The sequence below is a fragment of the Biomphalaria glabrata genome, chromosome 4 (assembly GCF_947242115.1).
Source record: "Biomphalaria glabrata chromosome 4, xgBioGlab47.1, whole genome shotgun sequence".
In the NCBI taxonomy this organism is placed as follows: domain Eukaryota; kingdom Metazoa; phylum Mollusca; class Gastropoda; family Planorbidae; genus Biomphalaria; species Biomphalaria glabrata.
The window spans coordinates 43,276,232-43,295,539 of NC_074714.1; the positions used below are offsets into that span (position 1 = coordinate 43,276,232).

Below are 19,308 nucleotides of genomic sequence, written 5' to 3' on the forward strand. Positions count from 1 at the left end.
GAGGGTCACAGAAACAGATGACATTTACATCATCTACTTTATTGATCGCAAGGTAGAACTCTCTAGATTTGTGTACACTGTTTATAAAACACGTATTGTGGCTTGATTGTGTTATGTACAATTTTTGCAAATGTTTTTGAAGACTTTTTTAAAAGCTGGTATAGTTGTTAACGTTGTTACTATTATTATCTTTTAAGTTATACATGTTGATTTTGATCTATTCTTAGCACCATATTCATGCCTACAAACTAGACAAGACAAACTATTTCTTCTACAATCGTTCTTCCAATGCAAGAAACATTTCAAAATGAATATGCATTGATGTAGTAAGGTTTAGTAGTTTGTCAAATGTTTTACATGTTTCGGATATTTTTTCAGAATTTTAAAATGAGTACATCGTAGCCCAAACCTACAGCAGGACGCTGGGGAATGCAGGTAGCAAGAATTCAAAACCCGGGACCATCAAATGACAGCCCAAAGCGCATACCACACGACAAGGCAGCAATCTTAAATTGCCTTGCGACCTAGAAAAATATCACGACGTAAAGCGGCGAACAGATGCTGTATTAGAAAAAGAAAGATCCAAGTATATTTAGGGCTGACGTACTAGACATTTCAAATCAATTTTACAAAAAGATGCTTAAAATAAATCTTAGTTTTTTTTTGTGACTGTTCGGATAGTCAATTTTTTTTCAGCTTGATCCATCTCTTGTTTATTACATATATTTGCAAAATTAGTGAGCCACAGATCTTTCATCGTTGTGTGTAATTTGTATTAATTTTAATTCGTAAAAACAACGCTCACAATAGTGTCACACCTACAGAAATAGTCCAAAATATGTGAATCAATAAGACGATTTTTGAGATCGATACCTTTTGCTATAATTTTTTTGATAAAAATTGGACCGCAGCCTGGCCGTATGGTATCCGCTCTAGCTTTAGTCTCGATAGCCACTAGTTCGAACCATTCACTCGCCATCCCCCTGCCGTCATGCGTGAGAATCGGAATAAGATGTTGTCTCTAATTCTGAAGGAAAGGCCGAATAATTTAAAACAAACAAAAAAAAAAGAGCTCCATTAACTTGTCAGAAGGCATGTAATGAGACAATGTCTGTCCGTTGAAGCCACTTTTAGTCCATACAGCAATTGTTCTCTGTCAATGACGTTAGAAGCGGTGTTTTGCTATTCATTTCTGGACATTTCCATATACCTATTTATAGGAATCATCCACCACATCAAATTATCTGTCTCATTGGTGATGCTCGGTCGTTGTTTTGCGTCTCTTGTTGTACAACTAAACCGATGTAGGGGGAATTTGATTGTTATAATAGAACATTAAACAAACGTAAAACAGACTTCGTTTTAAAAGATATATATATAACGTTTATTTATAAATATACATAGATTCGACTAGAAAGTGACATAGAGCTAGTGAAAATGAAATGATATTTAAACAAGAACCCACTCACCACAAAAAATACACGTTCCTTCTGTCTCTCGTTCAGTCTACCCATCCACTTTCACATCGCCAATTGTAACTTACTTCAATTACGCCAGACCACTTCGTGGTTTCATCAGAAACTGCTCAGCCTTCACAACCAAACATCTGCTCCCCTTTCCACCTGGCTTTTACTTCTTGCGCTAACACACACACACACACCATAACGCACATCGATGAGCTTCTATCCACAGATTTGAGCACATTCTTTATGCCAAGCTTAGAATGATGTTATCGTTCCCCTTCTAGCTAGTTGCTAAGAATTTCTTACGTGTATTCACTGTAAGTGCGCACAATGCAGCGCGTCTAAATACTAGGAGAACGTTTGATGCCTCTAACCAGCCCATGCCAGGTACAGTCCGCACCTAACCGCACCACACTTGCTGCGCACCATGTAACGTGCCTTGTTTCAATTGAAAAGAAAAGCATTTCATCTGCACAATTTAACAACAATTACTCTAATACAATTAAAAACATTTCCAGCAACATTTTAGTCAGTTAGAAATGTTTTTAGGATACAAACAAATAAGAGAAAGGTTAAACTTTGTTGCATATTTAAGACATTCACACCATTCTTGTAGTTGTTATTGGGATTTTGTTCTTGAAACCAAATAGTGAATTGTTTTCTAGCTAGTTCCTTGCCCAGTAGGTCCGACACGATGCAATAGTACCTGGTTCCGTCGTCGTTGGCCTCAACAGTTTTTGCAAGCACAGAGGTATAGGATCTGGTGGCGCAGCCTGATGTACTATTTGATTGTGTTTCAGGGTAAAACACAACATCGTTTTCTGGATAGGCTATTTCATCTGGAGGATATTTTGCGAATTTCCAACTAATCTTTATGTCTGGAGGTCCCTGATAATATAAAATTAAGTAGATTTCATAAAATAAAAAAAAAGAGGTACAAGAGTCTTGATCGACACATTCACAGCACAAAACTATGGTACAATGAAAATATGATATTTTGGAACCATGGAACTATGGTACTTTGGAACTATGGATCCATGGTACCATGGAACTATTGTACTATGAAACTATTGTTACGTTCTCTCTCCTACTCAGGCCTTCTATAAACACTGCTAAGCACAACACAACACATCAACACCTCAAGAACTTGACAACAAGGCTCCAAATAATCTGGTACTTTAATAATGAGTGAATCAAACAGCCAATACGACACAATTGGCAACACAATCAACTGCTACAACGTTAGACTGTATACCACTGTACTAAACTCATAAACTCTACTGTCTCTTCCTGGACTCGTACGTTTCACTGGAGGACTGCACCAGGACCGACTTCATGGCAGACTAACAGTCCCGGTCTCAACGCTCTCCGGTCTTGAACTGCCGCTTTCCTACACACTGTGTCACTCGTACACACAGGCTTTCGATCACATGAACCATAACATTGGGCATATTTGCGTGTAATCGTAGTACTGTCCCTTGTCCATGGCCCCGCTGACCTGAGTTGCGCCGCCAATAGGGTCATAACACTATGAAACCATTGCAAATTAGAAAGATGATTTTAAGACTTTTGTGCTATTGAAAAGGGTGTATATCTTTCAGAAAGCTTTTTAGTGCGTATTGTAAAGAAATTAGACTATACATTTGAATTAATTGCGAACTCTGTTCTCAATTGTTTCTAAGTATTTCAAAAACAAGAGCTCTAAAATAAAGCTGGTCGAATTTCAGTTTTTCAAATAACATATTATAATCAGCTGTACAAAATTTCGGATCCTTATGTATTAATGCAGTTGTGTAGCTAGGGATTTGCCATCATTGGGGCGCCCGAGAGCTTGACCTCTTTAGGGGACTTTTCATTTTGACATTAGACATCATGACATAATATCGTAATATTTAATGTTAAAACAATTTCGAACACTCATTCGCAAGACCCCTCTCAAGTTAGGGCCCGGGGAAAATTTCAAATTCGCCCCCCCCCATCCCCCACCATAGCTATGCCACAATAATGATGAGCTGTAAATATTGTTTAATGGATGCATTGAATTCTCGGTGCACTCTTGAGAATAACTACTTGCCAAGTGTAACCAAAGAATGGTGGGTGCGCTGATATCAAAACACTCGCAGATTGCTGGGTTGTATTGACCTCTAGGTAACATAAGCGACAGTTTAATACCTTCTTGAAATGTTGGAAATGATTGAGCGTGTCAGCTACAAGCAGCCAAAAGGAAAATGATGCCCGCATGCTCCCCGCCCCAACTACTTGTATATAAATAAAAATGTAACTTACTGTAACACTGCACCGCAATGTAATATTATCTCCTACTGCGTTTATTGATGCGAATTCTTCGTTTCCGTTGTGCGGGGTCAATTGTAGGTCAAGAGTTATCGGAGCTGGAAATAGAATGTATTTATAATAGAATTTAATATTTAACAAGTAATCGAAACCTAAATAAAAACATTTAGTTATTACGTAAAGAAGTTTTTATCAATGTCCTGTACGTCATCTGAACCAGAAAGATGTGTATGTTATTATTATTATTATTATTTGAAGTTAGATTTTAAAACTATAAGTTGATCACAGTAATCTGCTATTTGTATACACTTTGATTTGTAAGATCCTATCTATAGACTTAAAGAAATAAACTTATGTACGAGAGAAAGAGAAAGGGATGTGGAGAAATGTTGTGACTATATAATTAGCATGAAGAAAACTAATAATATGAACAATTGAATATTGGTTAAATTTTTAAAATCTAAATATCTACATGCAAATAAAATATAAGTCTGTTTCAGAATTTTTAGGCGTGAAATTCGCATGTAGGTTATAGATTAAACTTTTTATAATAGTTTTTTTTTGTAGGAGAAAAAAATTATACACGAAAATGGTGATAATGTTAATTACCAAATCCGTTACAAAATTTTATTTATAATTGATTAATTGTACATGCAATCTTTAATATAATCTTTACATTAGCATTTAATTAGTTTTGTTTTACTCTAGCTATCTTTTAATTCTAATTGCCATATTCTCTATACAATGCTTATCTCCCGTTTGCTTAGTACATTCTCTCTATACAAACAAAATTGTGCCAATGTGCCAAAAGAAGAAAAAAAAAACAATATTAAATATATCATTGATTCATGTGTTGTCATCGAGTATGAGCTTGTATGCATAATTTGATGACGATTGGATGAGAAGAAGTGGTCGAAAAATGATTGCGAAAATTTAAACATACAAGAACGCTACAGAGTTGTCAAAATTAATTTTAAAAAAAAGGTAACTATCTTCAAAAAAAGTCCATTAGGAAATCGGAGAGTCTAAGCGTCCCTCATTATCCTTTTGATCGTTGGCAAGGCTTTTCACCCCAAGTCCTGTCTGCAGAACCGGATTTAGGGAGGGCAGGTTGTGCTACTGCCCCGGGGCTTTCCAACAGAAAGGGACCTCAGCGAAAGAGAGACGAATACATTCGAATTTGGAAGGGTCAGAAACGTTGAAGTTGTTGTTTGTTTTACCGCTACCACTTCAAATCTTACGTCTGCTGGCAACACTGTCGTGTTAAAAGAAAAAAGTGTCCTTTTGGAGCATACTCGGGATATGTCAGTGCAGATTCGAGTTTACTGCGCTGCGTCTAATAAGGGACTCACCCTCACAAACTTTTAAAACTAAAATATGCATAATAACATTTTTTTTTACATTAAATTTACAAGTTTGTATTTCTTACATCTAAAAAATGGCATGCTTTTAAATACAAGTATTATTATTCAAAAGTGTATTTTTATTAAGGCTTTCGAAAAAGTGTAGGGGCCTCTACAAAAATTGTCCCGGAGACTCCACATACTTAACTCCGGCCCTGCCAGTCTGATGGCTCCACAGGTACGTGTTAACAACTAAATAATAAGACTACTTCGTGCTACAAGCGAAAGACCTTTGAAATTTGAATCTACTGTGCTGACAAATTATTAGAAGATTTTGCTAATCAATACTTCCCATAGTCTCTACACCGGATACAAGAAAACGTTGATGGTATTGTCTTCATGAACAGCTTCCATAGGCCTACAAAGTAAAAGTAGGGGATAGTTGTGTGTCGTTCCACTGGGCCCATGGTATATAAAGTGGAATACTATTAGGTTACGATATTTTGTATATTACTAATTGTGTTTAAAATGTCACAAAAAGTACAATGAATGACAATTGTCAAGGTAAGAATGCTAAGTTTCCTAAATAAATATTTATTTCTGTAATTCCTTTTATAAGTGCTAAAAAATTCCAACTCCGAAAGTCGCACTTTAAAAAAAAAGAAAATAGAAAAAAGTATAAAAAAAATGAAAGACAAAAAAAAAAGATTTTGAATTATTAGAGACTTAAAAAAATGGCACTATAAAAACGCAAGCATACAAAAAGAAATATTTAAATTCTTTTACCTGTGGTCGTCAGATTGTGACCCGTCCTGTCATACAAGTCTGTTTGATTACTAACTGCTACTATGCACTTATAAGATCCAATATCTTCGCACTGAAAATCTGTTAATGTTAGGATGAGTTTGGTGGATGCTTTGTCTAAATATTTCTCCACAGTCTCGTATGTAGCCATCCATCGCTTGGAAGGTGGAAAAAACTGTAGAAAGAGAAGAATGGTGCGAGTTATTTTATTGTTCACGATTTACTGTTTTGGTACAGTTCTGAATAACAGCTAAGACAAGTCTCATTTTGTAGCATTGTTTATTAATAGGGGTACAAGTCTATAATACATTTCTTTCAATGGTCTCCAATTCTCTCTGTCTCTCTCTCTCTATATATATATATATATATATTCTGATCATCTCCCTAACTAACTAACTAAATATAACAAAAGAAATCCTTTAAATACATTTTTGGTTTACCCGCACATTAGGGTGGATGCATGTAAATTCCATTAACAAAAGGAACAGCTACAAGACACATTAACCCTTGAACACGCAGATATTCTTATTGTTCGCGTCTCACAGTCACCCATCCGTATAATAGTACGACAAGAAATCTACCTAACTTAACTACCATTAACCTTCTATGTTACTCTAAATCTAATTTATATATTCTAAGACAATAAAGCTCTCTCTCTCTCTCTCTCTATCTATCTCTCACTCTCTCTCTCTGACATTGACACTATCGCTTGTCATCTTTCTAGTCCGCACAAATATAGAAAACCGATTTTAACCCACAACTGAGACAAATGCGCTTACCGAGTGGCTTTAAGAGAAGGTACCATCACCACAACACATGAAACAAATGTATTTAAATCATCATCTAAGAGATGAATAGGTTGACCAGACGATAAGGCTACACCCTTCGTCCAGCAGGCCTTGGCCTTAAGTGTGAAAATGTCTGGCTTTCAATTATTTTTTTTTTGTTGAAACAGAAAGATTTCAGAATAGCCTTCGGTTATTTAGCTAGAAAATGAAACTGGAATTTCAGATCACACTTAAAACAGTTTTTCTTAAAGCAAAAGGCCGCTTAGGTTCTTTTTTCCTTCACTATGCGAAATAATAATAATACTAATACAGGACAGCAATACAGGACAGAGTAATCAGGACAAAAAATTACGAGAAGCATATCCTGAAACTCAATGTTGTCGACAAATGCCGAAAATGTAGAAATGTGGGAGAGTCGATTGAACACATTAAGGCAGGATGTCCAGCCCTATCAGAATCAGCCTACCTAGGTCACCATAACCAAGTTGCAAAGTTAATACACCAACACTTGGCTTTGACGCACAATTTGATCGATAAGGACACTCCTCCTTATTATAAATACTCGCCACAAGAGGTTCTCGAGTCTACTGAACATTTGCTGTACTGGGATAGACCTATTCTGATCGACAAAGCGGTAGATTTCAATCGCCGGGATCTTCTGTTCGTTGATAAAAAAGAAAAAACCGCTACCATAATCGATATCGCCGTACCACTGTCTCATAATTTAAGAAAAACTGAGATAGAAAAACAAAGAAAATATGAGAACCTATGCTTGGAGATTAAGCGTCTATTGAAATTGTCCAAAATAACAATATACCCCATTGTTATATCAACCGAGGGGATAATAACAACTGACCTCACAGACACCTTCCAGGCCCTTAACATTCCTAGGAACATCCTCGTTGCCTGTCAGAGGGCGGTACTGCTGCAGACTTGCCACATCACCAGAAAATTACTCAGTGGAAACTGTTAAAGGGACTATGATAAATTTTGTTTCTCTTTCGCGAAACTCGACCCTGGCAGCGCCAGAGAATGACTACTCGTTCATTTCTAACATAATAATAATAATAATTAATAGTTATTTGTAGTATAGTTTATAGGATATATGCGGATGCATACATAATGTTAAATGATTAAACTTAAAACTAGATGATTGTACAGAAACATACAATTAAGATGGCTGGCTGGTGGTGTGGTATGGGCTCTGCCATTTTTAGGTTACTGTCATTACGTCCTACAGAAACGGAAAGTCACGTGATGTATGTTTATTGAGATATAACTACTTTCAATTTCTAAAGGCAGCACGAAAACCAACTCCTAGATACCCCCTCCCCCCACCGGTCCACAAATGAGATTGGACCAAAGCGCTCTGAGCATGCTATAATCATGAAAGTAGCGCTATATAAAAGCTATAATAATAATAATAATAATAATATCAAACAAATAGAACTACAAATGAGGCGAAGTGGCTTAGCGGTGAAGAGCTTGGCTCACGAATTAAGAAGGCCCAGGTTCAAATCCTGGTGAAGACTGGGATTTTAAATTTCGGGATCTTTAGGGCGCCTCGGAGTCCACCCAGCTCTAATGAGTACCAGAAATTAGATGGGGAAAAGTAAAGGCGGTTGGTCGTTGCGCTGGCCATATGTCACCCTCATTAACTGTGGGCCATAGAAACAGACGGTCTTTACATCATATGTCCCGTAGGTCAAAATGTCTGAAAAGGGAACTTTCCTTTTTTTTAAGACCTACAAATAAAAATATAGAATTATTAGATAATATAAACGTTTTTTTCCCTCTTGTTTCCATTATGGGTTTTTTTATTTGTTTTTTTTTCTCAACTAGAAACTTCCTTTAACACGATTTTTTTCAAGCTGATCTGACTGACCGTGGTCAATTTGGGGAGGCTACTGGACTTCTGCGGCTCTAATGACACAAGCTTTGAGAACTCTGAATCCTTCCAAGTCTGTCGCGCCACGGTCATGAAAGTGAAAAACAGAGGTGAAGGAGCGGGCTGCTCAAACTTGACCACTTCACAGGTGAAGGTAACTGTATCTCCAACTGTCCAGTTGGATTTCGCTACTGTTGACGATACTATGATGCCCTGCTGTAACGAGACCCTAACTGTAAAAAAATGATATTAACAGTGATTAGTATATAATAATTTATTAAATGTCTGAATTACATTTTTTTTAATTATCATTTTTCAACAGTTTTCGTCTTACGCAAGGAATTTTTAAATTTTTCTAGGACCTATATTTCGTCCCCTATCCAATTTCCAATTACCAATGAAGTATAATGAATGTCTTGTATAAAATTAGCACACTTAGAACATAAACCATAGAAATATTTTTTTTTTATTATTTTTTTTGGAAAATTCTAACATACGAAAAGTCTCCTATACAAAAAGGCCTGCTACATAAACAGTTTTTCGCCTTTAAGAAGTACATTTTAAACATCATATAGCTCCTTATTTCTTTTCTCTTTATTGTTCTCTCTCTCTGTCTCTCTCTCTCTAACATTTTCTTGAGATTACCAATCATTAAAAAGCTTTAGTTATAGTAAAGAAATATTAGGTGTACCTCAAGGTACAGTCTTGGGTCCACTACTATTTTTAATTTACATAAATGATTTACCAAATTGCATTAGTTCAGGAACAAAAGTCAGATTATTTGCAGACGATTGCATAATATATAGAACAATAAAAACAACACAAGACACAGATATTTTACAAAGAGAATTAGATGAATTACAGAAATGGGAATCAAATTGGAGCATGTCTTTCCACCCAGAAAAATGTCAGTTGTTAAGAGTAACAAAAAAACTAAAACAAATTAATTCCACTTATCTTATTCATGGCAAACCAGTATCACAGACTAAAAACGCAAAATACCTAGGTGTTATAATAAATGAAAAACTATCATGGAATCCACATATTGATGAAACTACAAAAAAATCAAACAAAGCATTAGGATTTATTAAAAGAAATTTCTATAAATCAAATAAGAACATAAAACTGAAATGTTACTTAACCTTGGTTAGGCCAATAATAGAATATGCATCCTCCGTTTGGGACCCCTCAACTCAAGAAAACATTAAGAAACTGGAACAGACACAAAATAGAGCAGTGAGATTCATAACAAACGAATATTCACATTTGACTAGAGTAACACCTTTAGTAAAATCACTAAATTTAGAAAGCCTTCAGGACAGAAGGCTCAAAAGTAAAGTAGCAATCATACATAAAACACTGAACCATAATCTTCAAATACAAAAACAAAATTTAATAAAATACTCTGAAAGACACAAAGATAAAGGCACATTCCTCGTCCCATATGCTAGGACAAATTTGTACAAATACTCCTTCTTCCCTAGTGCTATTAGAGCATGGAATGGGTTGCCTGAGCTAGCCAGGAAAACCAGTGACTTGGCAGAATTTAAGTCATTGGTTAATATGCATGACTAAATGCATGACGCGTAGGACGTAATCATCTTCTTTTTTGAAGTAACGTCTGTATTATATAAGATAAGATAAGATTATCAACAAGTTCTCTAAGTGCCCCCAATGGCACGAGTACTCAGTTTGAGAAACCGAGTTTAGAACGAGCATACTTCGCTGTGCTCTACTTTCTACTTCCGCTGATACCAGAAAAAAAGATGTCGATAAATGTTTAAGCCGATGGTCGTCTGCTAGATATAAGAATTAAAAACTGACAATTTGATCGTTCTGGGTTTCACTTTATTTCAGTGATCTATCATTGCATGGCATTCCTTTCTAGCTCAAGCCAGTGTATTTAATATTACAAACTTTCGACACAAGCAAAGCGGTGATTACAGAGTTTGTGTTGGTCAAAAGTAAACTATAAAAAACTAGTCGACCGGCGGCATAGCATACGCCGCTATTTTGCAGGGCCGGTCTTAGGCCGCTACAACCTATGTGACCGCGCTAATTCAAGGTGTATAAATTATTAAATTAAACCATTTTATAACTTAAAACAGATTTCCCGCGCACTCCTGTCGATTTACCAGGAGCTCCTGGAAATCTCCCGAAATTGAAAAGTATACGAAAAAGTCCTTAAAATATACGGAAATACATAGACAAAAATTGTCCTTATGGTGTGTCATTCAATATGGAAAACACCAATCCTACGCACGATAAATAAAAACGGCATTATGCATTAGCCGTAATTGTGTAATCTGGTGATAGAAGCTTCTCGCGCCTCAAACTAATAAAGAATTACTTGATGTCAACAATTTTCAAAGATAGATTGAAATAGTTGGTAATTCTTGCTATTGAGCGGGATCTATGTGGGAAACAGAATTATTATGATATACTGCATGACTTTTCTACACGCAAGGCTCGTAAAGTAATTCTGTACGTAGTAAAGAATGAATAAAATGCATAGACGAATTTATTTTCTAATATAAACTCTTAACTTTGACTTATTGTCCGCTTCCCTACTCAAACTTGGCACCGCGAAATCAATTTCGAATAGGGCCCCACAATGATTAAGTCCGGCCCTGTTATTTAGTGTTTGTAAAATGTTTTACATGTTTCGGATGTTCCTTCAGAGTTGACGATAGTTTACTTCCTAGTCCAAACTTCCCGCATGGGATGGGAGCGGGCAGGGTTTGACAGTCCAGCGCGCAGCCACCCGTAGCGAGCTGTGAAAACGTGTGTTCCCCCCCCCCCTCTTGTTTATTTCGTGGGGTGACTGTCAAGGCGCCGGACTATCCGCAGAAATAAGAGAGTGATCTTTCCTTTACTTCTTGTTTGATCTGATTAGGGAAGAAGAGAATTATATATATAGATTCTGCAACTTTTGTTTCAAACTTAAGCCAACTAAACAAGTTAAGTAAAGAGTTACGCATCCTTAAGTATCGTTTGTTCCTCTTGAGTGGCAGCTATGATACGCAGGCCTGAGATCCGACTACTAGGTTGATACAAGACCTAAAGTCGGTCAGGGCCGAGTTTCGAGAATCCCGAGGCCAGGTGCTGAGAAATGAGGACTCAGCCTGGATGGGATAAGGTCACACCATTAGTGTTTAGTTTGTTATCATTGTTACGAATTCGGGTCACCCATAGTTAAAACGTAGTCAAGGGCAAAGTCTATAAATAGTTGATAAACCTTGGCGTCTTATGTGTCTTGGGTGTATAACGTTGTGTTGCAACTAAAAGTATTGGATAACATTGTACATGTCTTTAAACAAAGAGGTTCTGGTGCTACTTATCTGCATAGTAATGAAATACACCTTGGCCTTAATTATAGCATATCGGATAATTGCACGACTTGTTAATTCGGAAATTGTTCCGAAATTAAATTGGATCGAAAGACACTTTCTATTGTATTTTGCTTATACGCACATAGCGGTTTATTACCTAAGTCATTAAAAAGAGATTTAGTGTGAGTTTTGCAGTTAAACATTCCACACTGTAATATGTGTGTAAATAGAAAACTAACGGAAGCGAAGCACTATGAAAACACTTGAATGAAGAGAAGTGTTTGACGCACACGCTAACCACTCAGCAGGATAGAGTTGGATAGGAATGAAAAGTAGATTTAAAAGAGATAGAGGGACAATGAAACGAGAGGGGGGAGGGAGATAGAGATGGAAGGAAGGGAGAGAACGAGAAGATAGAAAGAAAAAAAAAGAGATACAAAAAAAGGAAGGGAGAGATGAGACAGATAAGAAAGAGAAGAGAGAGATCTTTAAAAAAAAAAAAAAAAAAGCATATCTAAGGCGAAGAACTATATTCTTACAACTATATCTCTCAATAATATAGACGTTATCTCCCTTATTTGATATCAGGATGTCTGCATGGTCGTCGTCCTGGGCTCAAACCCTGCCCTCTCATATTCCCCGTCGTCCTGCAGGACGTTTGAACCAGGAAGTAAATTATCTTTAACTTTGAAGGAACATCCGAAACATGTAAAACATTTAAAAACATGTTTTTACTGACAAATTAGTTAATTACCAATAATTAATTGTTTAATTTTTTAAGTGATTCGTGTTTTGTTAGGTACAATAAAGAGTTGTTTAAAGAATCCACTTGATCCATAATGCGTGTGAAAAAAACAGGGTTAACAATTAAAGAGAACAAAACCCTACAAATTTAGCAATATCTGTGAATAGTTTAGTGTTCTCTTTCAGACCTTGTGGTATATAGACGTCCGAAGATATCGAAATTATAAATCCTAGTCTTCACTAGGATTCGAACTCCGGACCCGGTTCGGAAACCAAGCGCTTTACCGCTCAGCCACCGCGCGTCATATCTGTGAATGTAGAAGGAATAATTTCGCCTTCTTACTGCCGAGCAAAATAATTAACTCCCAGTGATTTTTTTTTAAATTGATTCAATTCTTAATCCTAGAATAGGTGTGTGAGAAATTACGTGTACAAACTTTTTACCAGACAGACAGAGTGAGTTGATATAAGCATTTTAACAAGGAGTTATGTGTTTGTTTGGTTTGTGGATGGCCTTGTGGTGTAGCACCAGTGCGAAGCAGGACGTTTTGGCGCCGCCGTTTTGGCGCGGCCGTTTTGGCCCGCCTTTTTGGCGCGAATGTTGTTTTGGCGCGAGCCGTTTTGGCGACGCGACATTATGTACGTTATTTCTTTTAAAAGAATTATTCATATCTATGTTTTGCATGAGTGTTTGTGTTAAGACATATTTTTCACGTACTAAATGTAAATGTGTGTTTGTTTTTCACATCATTTTCTTAAATAAACATTTTGGCTTGTGTATGTGTGCTTATTAAGAGACACACTTTTATTTTCAAAAAAGTTTTTAAATATATTAATTTAAAATTAAAAACAAAAATCGCGTGAGAGAGGGGAGGGGTGGAGGAAAGAGTATATACAAGGAGTGAAAAGTGAGCAGAAGAGAGGGGGAGGGATAGGTGTCACATGTAATGACCATTCCCAAGGAGATGATCGCCAGACGCATGACCCCAACGACCAGTGCTCGGTGCTGGTCTAGTCTTAATTTGTTTAACTCTACCTGCGTCAATGCGAGATGTGTCACCCAAATCACCCCTACCCAATTTCTCAAAATATATCTTTTCACGTTAGAGTTTGTACTGACTACATTCCGTGTCTTGATCTTTACTATGTGTGGAGTTATTGTCGTCGTTCAGCGTTATAGAGCTTTAGATGCTAACATGGTTTTTGTTATATTAAAGTGTGACACTTAGCTAGTTCGTATATTACACTAATGTCAAATAAAAAAAAATCTTTTGGAAAAAAAATGTCATCCAGTGCGATTAGCAGAACTCACATATAGTATGTCATTACCATTCAGGAATCTGACTTATTATAGGCCTATATTCATGAAATAAGCAAAACCTTTATAATTAAAAAAAAAAAATTCGCTGAACGGTGTTAGAATTCATACTATACATACAATATTATGGTAAAGTGAAATAAACATTGTTATAAAAGTTACGTGATTATTAAATTATTGTCAAATGATATCTCGCGCCAAAACGTCCCGTCGCCAAAACGGCTCACGCCAAAACGTCCCGTCGCCAAAACGGCGGGGCCAAAACGGCGGCGCCCAAACGGCGGCGCCAAAACGTCACGTACCGGCACCAGTGTATGAATGAATGGACTGTACATCACTCCTAGATAAATGAAGCAACTGTGCATTATGGGTACATGAATGAGCGACGTGCGAGGAGCGCTACATTGAGATACGAATGACCCAAACTGAGAATGGACCAGGACAGGGGGAAGAGGGTTAAATAGACAAAACCATTCTCGTTGTCCGTAGGGTTTTTAAGTACATACAAAAAGTGATTGTGCATCCTTGATAAATAAATTAGGGATTGTACATACCTGGTAGCCTACATAACTGAAGGGAGTGTTCATAACAGGTACATATTTGGAGAGAGGGAGAAATGAACTGGTACATATATGAAGAGATTGTATATAACCAGGGCCGGATTTAAAGGAGGGAAGGAGGTGATACTACCCTGGGAGAGAGAAAGAGGCCTTCACAAAAAGAGATAAAAATGTATCCGAATTTTGACATATTGTTTTGACTTTTGTTTTTCGCCTTTTTACCGCTAACACTTTAAATCTTACGTCTACCTCTTCTATACATTCAGCTCCGGATTTTAGGCAGTGCGTCTGTCAAGGGACCTACCTACCACAAAATAAAAAATAGCTAAAATATGCATATTAATTTTTTAAGGAAAACTAAAATTTACTAATACTCTGTTTCTTTGTTCTAAAATATAGCATACGTTTAGATATAAGTATTATTATTCATAATTGGATCTTTATTAAAGCTTTCAAAAAGGGTAGGGGCCTCCACAAAAATCTTGCCCTAGGGCATCAACATACTTAAATCCGGCCTTGAATATAACTGGTACATAAATTAATGAATTGTACACCCTTTAAACATAAAGTAAAGAACTTTATATAACTGATTAATAACTGATGTAATCGTACCTAACTGGCAACATACATAAATTAAAGGATTGTATATTACTGATACATAAATGGGGGATTGTGCATGAATGGTACATAAATAAAGGGATTGTGCATGAATGGTACATATATAAAGGGATTGTACATGACTGGTACATAAAGGGATTGTGCATGACCGGTACTTAAATAAAGGGAATCCGCATGACAGGAACATAAACGAAATGCGAGGAAAGATTATACTGGTTTGTGAAGAAAGATAAAAGAGAGAATTGTAAAAAGGTCTGCTCCTTGTTGTCTGATTCTTTGATCTGCAGACGTGACTGAATGGATGATGGTGTAATTCACTTACTGGAGTCTCGCTTCAGTCATTTAACCGATTTTTAACATTGGCAAAGGGAACATGTTTTCAATAGGACTGTGATCTCTCCACTATTTTACATCTGTTTCCCGTTGCTGGTTCATTTATCGTCTTTTTCATTTATCATTATCCATTTAATGTTCGTAAGAAACATTTTCAGCATTTGCTTTAATTAGGTTTCCCTCCCTCCATCCAGGGCCGGCCTTAGATAATTAGAGACCCTAGGCGAAGTGAATTTGTTGGCCCCAAATGAAATAGAAAAATAAAAAATAAACAGCCCCAAAAAAAAATTACGCAATCGATTAAAAAGCTAGTGTACTCCCACAAGAACATTGAGGACAAGTATTTAGTCCTGTGTGAGGCCCTCACCAACATGCCCTAGGGTGCTGATAGATGCCTAAGGCCGGCCCTGCCCTCCCCCCATTAAAAAACTAGTGTACTCCCACAAGAACATTGAGGACAAGTATTTAGTCCTGTGTGAGGCCCTCACCAACATGCCCTAGGGTGCTGATAGATGCCTAAGGCCGGCCCTGCCCTCCCCCCATTAAAAAGCTAGTGTACTCCCACAAGAACATTGAGGACAAGTATTTAGTCCTGTGTGAGGCCCTCACTAACATGCCCTAGGGTGCTGATAGATGCCTAAGGCCGGCCCTGCCCTCCCCCCATTAAAAAGCTAGTGTACTCCCACAAGAACATTGAGGACAAGTATTTAGTCCTGTGTGAGACCCTCACCAATATGCCCTAGGGTGCTGATAGATGCCTAAGGCCGGCCCTGCCCTCCCCCCATAAAAAACAAAATGTACTTGTAATTAAGTTTAGAGTAGATGTAGTTAGTTAAGCAGGCGCATATATAGTCGTAGGTTTCAATTGATATGCTGACACGAAGAATAATGTAATTCGTTATTTGTTTGTAGTCTTTGTCTGTTAAAATCTCCTTTTCTTTTTTTTTCGAGGGTCCCTAGGGCTAGGAAGGTTGGTACGTACATGTTCCATTTGATTTGTGGACATGAAGAATAAAGGTGGAAGATACTCGATTAATCTGATTGAAATAGTGTTTGTAGATTTATGCTACATGTAATTTTGTACCTTGTTATATTTTGTGGTGAATTTCGGTAAATACTGAGCATGAAAGTGTAAATAGCAGTTAACTGTGACCGAAAGTACGCGTGTATGAGTGGTCGAGAGTTTAGTCAGTTGGTGAAATATACTTGTAAATTAGGCTCATAAAGTTGGTGAAGTTTGTCAGCGATAGAAGTTAGTAGGGGAGATCTCAAGAAGTAAAGTTGGCAATTTGACTAGGTTAGAAATCAGTAAGTGGACGCAGTGAGGTGACCTTTTAGCGAGAGAAGTTAGAAAGATAGTGAAGTAATAATGAAAGAGAGTGTATAGTCATGTCCAAAGTAGATTGAAGTCAAAGTGATCAGTGTATTTCAAGACAGTATGATTTGTATTACACGTAGTATGTTCATGGAAATTTATCTTTGTGAATCTAAAGGTCTTATTATGAAGTGAACACTTAAGTTATCATGTCATGTCTGCGAGTAGTTCCTGTAATTTTTTTTTTGGTCCTGTCACCGGACTGTAATACTGCGCACAAATGGTAGGCCTACAGTAGGTCATCCTGTATTACATTGGAGATAAAATTCTATTCATTTACTCTTACGTAAATTATCTTATCATTTACAATAATATTTTTTTTCTTGCAATTTAAAACATAAGATGGTATTCGTTCAACATAATCAAAATTTCCCTTTCATAACACGTTGTCTATGGGGCAGGTGTTGTAAAGTTCATCTGCTTCTATAAAATACCCAACACAGTCAGCTTATTAATACCATGTAAATGATTTAATGAATTCTATTGAGTGTCATATCGCAACAAAAAAATAATAATTCTTACCTAATGCACTCAGTATACTGAGCAGGATTGTCTGACGGAGATCCATGGCACTTAGAAAAACACCAAACTTCTAGGTAGCAAATCTTTTACTTTGAAGAGTTTTACACAAAAAAACAACACTCTAATTGGCTTACACCGTTGAATAGAAGTTTTATACTCACAAAGATAACGATCGATGGGAGTTGAACGTATTTAAACATCGGAAAACTTGTCACTAAATATAAACATTTGTTTAGAAACGAAAAGGAGTTCCTTGGCACTGTATCCTGGAGGGCGACTGTATCCTGGAGGGCGACTGTATCCTGGATGACTTTTTACAAACATATAATGTTGGTTAAGCATTTTTTATTACGCATTTAGTCTGTTGTTTTACTTATAGGCCCACTCTAGGTTTTAAGATCTTGTTTTTTTTTATTTATTTATTTATTTTGCGTTGTCCTCTAAATGTAACTAGTAAAATATTAAAAAGTAATTTAAAAAATAAAAAAAAAGGTTATATAAGGGAAAAGCATAGCAGAGTCACTTCCATGTCTCTCAATACTGCAAGATTTATCAACCCTTCTTCCATACAAAGTAAAATTAATTAATTACTACTAACTGACTAATTGATTGCTTAAGCGTTTGGGCCTTAGTGAACACCAAAGTAGTAAAAGGAACCTGTGTACGAAACTTCATTTCTATCTATCTATCTATCTATCTATCTATCTATCTATCTATCTATCTATCTATCTATCTATCTATCTATCTATCTATCTATCTATCTATCTATACGTCTGTCTGTCTATCTATCTATCTATCTATCTATCTATCTATCTATCTATCTATCTATCTATCTATCTATCTATCTATCTATCTATCTATCTATCTATCTATCTATACGTCTGTCTGTCTATCTATCTATCTATCTATCTATCTATCTATCTATCTATCTATCTATCTATCTATCTATCTATCTATCTATCTATCTGTCTATCTATCTATACGTCTATCTATCTATCTATCTATCTATCTATCTATCTATCTATCTATCTATCTATCTATCTATCTATCTATCTATCTATCTATCTATCTATCTATCTATCTATACGTCTGTCTGTCTATCTATCTATCTATCTATCTATCTATCTATCTATCTGTCTATCTATCTATACGTCTATCTATCTATCTATCTATCTATCTATCTATCTATCTATCTATCTATCTATCTATCTATCTATCTATCTATCTATCTATCTATCTATCTATCTATACGTCTGTCTGTCTGTCTATCTATCTATCTATCTATTTATCTATCTATCTATCTATCTATCTCTATCTATCTATCTATCTATCTATCCATCTATCTATCTATCTATCTATCTGTAATTTAATCTCTGTTTCTGCCAAATTTTAAGACAAAGTAGAAAAAAACTAATAAGATGGTTTTATCATTCGTTCAGTTTTAGAGTTTTTGAGTTCTGCCAACGGATTGAAACGTTCCTGGATTAGGCGCATGCAAAGTTAACGAAAAGAAAATAACGCTTTGTGTCTAACCCTTCTTGTAGTGAGTTTCGGTATGTCGTTTGAGATCCATCGTGTCATGCTTAATCAGATGATGAGGACGAAATAAATAGAAAAAAAGAGTCTCTCTTTCAAGAATGAGGGCACACAAAATGTTACATGCGAAACATTGAAAATATTTTGGAACAAGCTGAATGTGCTAGGGGTAAATTACTTTTTTTTTCTTTCTAACTAGAATGCAATATGATTTGAGACTTGTGTTTTCTAGCAAGGTTTTGTTCTGGGTGAAAAACACATACACACACAAAAACAAAAACCCCATTAATTTTGTGGTGTGTATTTATTTTTTTAATGGCATTTGTCATCTTTCGTTTACGACATTTCCCGCTGATATTGTAAATGGTACACGTAAGTTGCGGATATTTGTA

General features: G+C 36.2%; 1 protein-coding gene across 2 annotated transcripts; it reads right to left on the minus strand.

Moving 5' to 3' along the window:
- Window positions 1–1,360: 1,360 nt before the first annotated feature.
- LOC106054034 (uncharacterized) lies at window positions 1,361–17,679 on the minus strand. 2 transcript variants are annotated; one of them, XM_056027166.1, is made up of 6 exons: window positions 17,381–17,679; window positions 9,721–9,790; window positions 8,576–8,811; window positions 5,885–6,077; window positions 3,750–3,853; window positions 1,361–2,351 (listed from the first exon to the last, which is right to left on the minus strand). In XM_056027166.1, exons 3-6 carry the CDS (start codon window positions 8,669–8,671, stop codon window positions 1,989–1,991), a joined length of 756 nt encoding a protein of 251 aa, XP_055883141.1. In that variant the 5' UTR covers window positions 8,672–8,811; window positions 9,721–9,790; window positions 17,381–17,679; the 3' UTR covers window positions 1,361–1,988. The 2 variants fall into 2 exon arrangements, with proteins under 2 accessions (XP_055883141.1, XP_055883140.1); XM_056027165.1 differs by lacking the exon at window positions 9,721–9,790.
- Between the last annotated feature and the right edge of the window lie 1,629 nt (window positions 17,680–19,308).